Below are 5,167 nucleotides of genomic sequence, written 5' to 3' on the forward strand. Positions count from 1 at the left end.
TAACTAAAAAGTAAAAAATCAAATTTATATAAATTTAATTGCTTCACTAAAAAAAAAAAAATAGTAAAGAAAAATCAATTTAATTTACTGCCACTGCACAACTAAATATTTAATTGAATGCGTTGACCGGTCGTTGAATAAAAATCAACGTTGCCGAAAATCACTTCCTTCCACGCGGAAGTGCCAGATTAAATAAGAGTTTCAATTTTTCAATTTCAACCAAATTTGCATCTACATATGTAACAATATTCATGTGCATGTATGCATATGTATAAAAATGTATGTATGTATATCTACATGCTTATGTTAATAACAGCGTCCACACATGGCATACAAGCTATGCAAAATTGTTAACAATTTGTAAACTCGATATGACAAACGAGTATAAAAACTCACAACTACTACTAACCAATACTTAAAAATTATTAATAAAAATACATAAAATATGGGCATATGCAAAATCGGATATTTTGTATGCATGCATTTCGCACCAATTACGCCAACCACTAAATGTTTTTTCTATACCTACATTAGGGCGGGTCGAAAATTTACTTTTTTGTTAAAACAGGCACAATTTTTAGAAAAACTAATTAGTTTACTTAAGTTTATGCATACAATACAATACAGAAATTGCAGATATAGGAAGTTGACAGAAATTTTTGTTAAACATTTTTTCGTTTTGTAAATATTTTTTTATAATATGAACGATTTTCATCATATTATTATCATAAATTAATAGCAGTTAGTCTCGCCTTCAATTTGGTAATTTATTCTACAAAAACTTTTCTTTAATTGTGTAAATAGCTCGTAAATAAAAGAACCAGATTACAGAAAAGTGTGCCAGGGAGTGACTTTTTTCGTTCATGCTGAATGCAAAGCAACATCGTCCCATTGGAGAGTCCTCAAAAGGATTTCCCGGGATAAATTAAAGACTATTGCATTTACCTACAGCCACTTTTTCACATAATGGAATTAACTAAAATATTTATATCTAAACACTTATTGCACCCCCTACTTTCATATAACGGCAAATTTAGAAAACGCAAAAATGCGCATCTTCGGTGATTAATGAAACCATTCCGCTCCAATTTTCAAGATTGCATAAACGGACTTAAAACGGGCGTTTCTCACCCTAAATGTATTTCGATAATGTATGTACTTATGTGCTTGAAACTACTATTGTCTTATCAAACGATTCCTAATCTTCGACAATACGTTTTTGATTTCATTCACCACAATTTTGAAAACTGACCAAATCGGCGTGACCAAGTCCATAGTCCTTTTAATTTTATATAAACGTCCGAAAACATAAGAGCATTTGGAATAAATCTCGTCTCACTTTTTACATTTTTCACTTGGTTGCTGAGGTAATAAAGAATTGAAAATTCATAAGGGAAAATTATCGTTTTTGTAAGTTTTATCTTATGGTGATTTCGTTTCTACCAAAAAATGTTGCTTTTCGATTGCCTTTTTTCTTTTCGTGTTCAATTTTAAATTAAAGGCAAAGGGTGAGAAAATTTTGTGTCCGTTTCTTAAAATGTTCAACTCTTGTAAAGCAAAGATGACACATTTACTGCCCTGTTAATCTCTGTCAGGGGAGATGGTTGCCCTGAAAATTAGATGGTTGTTTTAAACGACAATATTATGAAATGCGTGAGCTAGACAAGGACAAAGAGGCGAAGACATGCCTTTTTGCAGGGTTGAGTGTAACATCGAACACATTTTTGGGCCACATATTTTGGAAGAGACGAAATCACCATTAATATTTTAAAAATGTTTAGTCTTGTGAGAAATTATATATGAACTTGGGATACTAAATTTAATAACCTTTAATTTGATATATTGTCCTGTTTATAACAATTAACGCATTTCATAGAGGCTACGAGCCAAAATTTCATTTTTTTTTAAATTAATCTTTCGTGGGCAATAACAATTGGTTTAGACCTAAGACAACATAATATTACTATTACAATACCGTCAAATGCCTTTTATTTTCCCCCATACAAAATCGGCCCAGCCTAACCTACATACATATGTATGTATATATGTACACCTATATATTTTTATTTGCATCTTTTACGAGTGCATTATAGTAGTTGAAGCGTGAAAACATAAAAATTTTTATACATATTAATAAAATAAAGTAATAAGCAAACTATTAATTCGATACTTGATTATACAAATTTCCGCTATAATGGAAAACCCATACTGTTCACAATACCCGACACCAACAACAAATCAAAGGAGATATGCAAGCAGTTTTTATAGGCACACATACACATAAGCGTGCACATATAGTCCGCGACAAAATGATAGCACCTCAAAATTCGGACCAGTTTTGACAATTTTTCTTTGAAAAGTTTTTAATGCTAATTATTATTATGTTTCTTTTTAAATAAAATCATAGCTCATTATCTAACAAAAACCACATAAATCCGAATTTCACGTTTTGTACAGAAATTAGAAAAAATTCCATACGATTTAATAAAAATTCCAAGGTTTTTATTTGAATTCGTTGAACAATTTTTCGATTACTACATTTTAATATAAAAAAGTGTAAGTTTGAAGTGAAAAGTTCCGTTGAATTTTGATATTTTTTTTTGCTAATGATTACACATTTGTTTCCATATAAGTAAATTGGCAACAACGAAAGTAAAAAAAAAAAGTATCAAAAGCTAACGGGATTTTTCAGAAACTTCACATCTGCACATTATCATATTAAAATTTAGAGGGTTATAAAACTACTTACATACCCATGTCAAATATTTGCAAGGTTTTTAAAGTAAAATTTATTTTTTTGTTATTTTTTTTTATAAAAATATGGGGCATGTTTTAAACAAAACGGTATAAATCAATCTTTACGCTTTTATACACAGCTTTCAACAAATATTATTTTAAATTTTGAACTTTTTATTTTGAATTGTTAGAAAGTTTTTGGATATGCACGTTTACAGGCTATTAAATTTTAGTACTAGGCAAAAAAAAAATAGATATGTATACATATATTTTTAGCTGCTTAAAACTTGTACTATATTTAACAGCCTATAAAACTACATACCCAAAAATTTTCTAAAAATTTAGACAAAATTTTGATGAAATTTATTTTAATTTTCCAAACCTCTGTATGAAAATTTTTAGTGTGATGTGTATGTATTTTACGTATTTATAAAAAGGTAACAAAAAAAATGTGAACTTTAAAAAACTTGTAAATATTTAACAAAAACTAACAGGGACACGATTTTGCAAATAAAAAAAATGTGCACAACTAGTCAAAATGTTGAGGTGCCATCATTTTGTCGCGGGCTGTATATGTGTAAACTGGAGCTTTGACTACAAGATTTGCCGAGAGTGCAACATTAACCAGCAAGCGCTCCGCAAGTGGGGCAACACGAAGAGCAAACTTGACGATATGCAACAGCTCATGCAAATCTTATTTCCTTAGCTTTTCATTTTTTTTATATTTATTTTTATTTTTTTTTGCTTGTTTTCTTTGCAACTACGAACCTTCATTGGCATAGCCAGTGGGCAGATAATTGCTAGCGGGCGCTTCGAATGCCGCATGTCCGCTGCTAAACGGTGCGCCACCGCCGCTGTAACCGCCCGTCGCTGGTGGCAAGTATTGATGCGTTGCTGAGCTATAGGTTGGCGGCTTTGAGGGGGGGCCATAGTTGCTGTGGCCGGGTGGTATTTCGTATGTTGTAATGGCTGCAAAAAGAGACGATAAGAAAGATGACAATAATAAAATGTGAAACAAAATATATTTAATAATAAAATTGTTATGAAATCTAATACAGATAAATATGCATGTACATATGCATGATACATATGTTACGCTCATACAGTTAGGGGATTCACAAGACGTGTTAACCGTAGTAAAATCTTAAGGTTAACATCTTTTTTAATTAAAATGGTTTTAGGGGATTTCTAACTAAACCGAAATTCTTTTAAACTGATAAAGAATATATAATTAGCCAACCCCCCAACCATTTTAACCGCTATTTTACATAAACAAGTGTTAAGCTTAAGATTTTACGACGGTTAACACATCTTGTGAATCCCCTAAGTATGTAAGTATGTTTGTGTGGCCAAAGGTGGATATGTAAAATGACAGCTTAAATTGATATGTACGTAGTTATGTGAATATATGTACATACATAGCCTGTATGTATAGTATGCAACAGTTATTGAGTATTTATTAAGCAATATACTCCTGCATACATACATATGTATGCATAACTGATAAGCATTGGAAATCAAGTAACCTGAGCTCTGCAAATTTGCTCCGATTTAACGACCATAAGTTGCGCGGTTTTTCGCAACTATTGCAAAATCGATAATCTAATTGAAGTCAAAGCAATGCAAAAAATCAATGTAAATATATAATTTTTAGTGCTGTTTTATTGAATCGCTTAGTTTTTATTCTACTCAGCAGTAACGTTTTTCAATGCTGAGTTTAAAATAAATGCCGCCTGCAGCTTTAGCTTGAGCATCCGCTATTTTATGAGTTTAATTTTCCAATTCCGTTTGTGGTTTTTTTGCTACTTTTGCGCTCATTTCTACTAACAGTAATTTATAGCGATTGCAGGCGTTTGACATTTCCCGTGTGATTTTTTTGACGGACTTTTAAAATTTTTCTAGGTTTTTTGTGTTGATTTTTGTGATTTTTATATGTTTGATTTTGTTAATTGACATCAAATTTTTTTGGAGTAGGCTAGATTGATTTATTGCGGTTGCCTCACATTGGCATTAGGCTGTGAGATTTTTGCACTTTTTCCCAAACGGGTTTTCGGTAATCATTATGAGTAAATTATTTCAATCAGCAATTTATCATTACTTTATGATTTTGTTTCGCTTAAAAATATAAATTATTATTGATTTGATTATTTAAACAATTGGAAAGGCCATACAGACGCAGCCTACCAAAATTTTGACCTTAAAACTTTTGGGGCTTATTCCTTTTATTAGGGTGTCCCTACCTCTGAAAAGGATACATCGGAAATCGCGCTGGTATAGCTATTAAGTTTTTTGAATGATCATTATTCTTCTGTGAAAAAAACAAAACTCAATAATAATTAACTTTCAGTGAAAAAATAAGAATCGTAAAATAATCATTACTTTGATCGAAAAATATTAATTATTTTTATACCCGAGCGCACTTGTGCACAAG

The 5,167-nt window shown here is 31.0% G+C and overlaps 1 protein-coding gene across 1 annotated transcript in view; it reads right to left on the reverse strand.

Moving 5' to 3' along the window:
* LOC118751837 overlaps nucleotides 1-3,705 on the reverse strand; it is a gene marked incomplete at its 5' end in the record, with an annotated part of 8,470 nt that extends 4,765 nt beyond the window's left edge. The window contains one exon of the mRNA XM_036486662.1: nucleotides 3,505-3,705. Coding sequence (XP_036342555.1) covers nucleotides 3,505-3,705 — 201 coding nt within the window. The remainder of the gene's footprint in view (nucleotides 1-3,504) is intronic.
* Between the last annotated feature and the right edge of the window lie 1,462 nt (nucleotides 3,706-5,167).

The sequence above is a fragment of the Rhagoletis pomonella genome, unplaced genomic scaffold (genome assembly GCF_013731165.1).
Source record: "Rhagoletis pomonella isolate Grant_MI unplaced genomic scaffold, Rhpom_1.0 Rhpom_scaffold_01033, whole genome shotgun sequence".
Lineage (NCBI taxonomy): Eukaryota > Metazoa > Arthropoda > Insecta > Diptera > Tephritidae > Rhagoletis > Rhagoletis pomonella.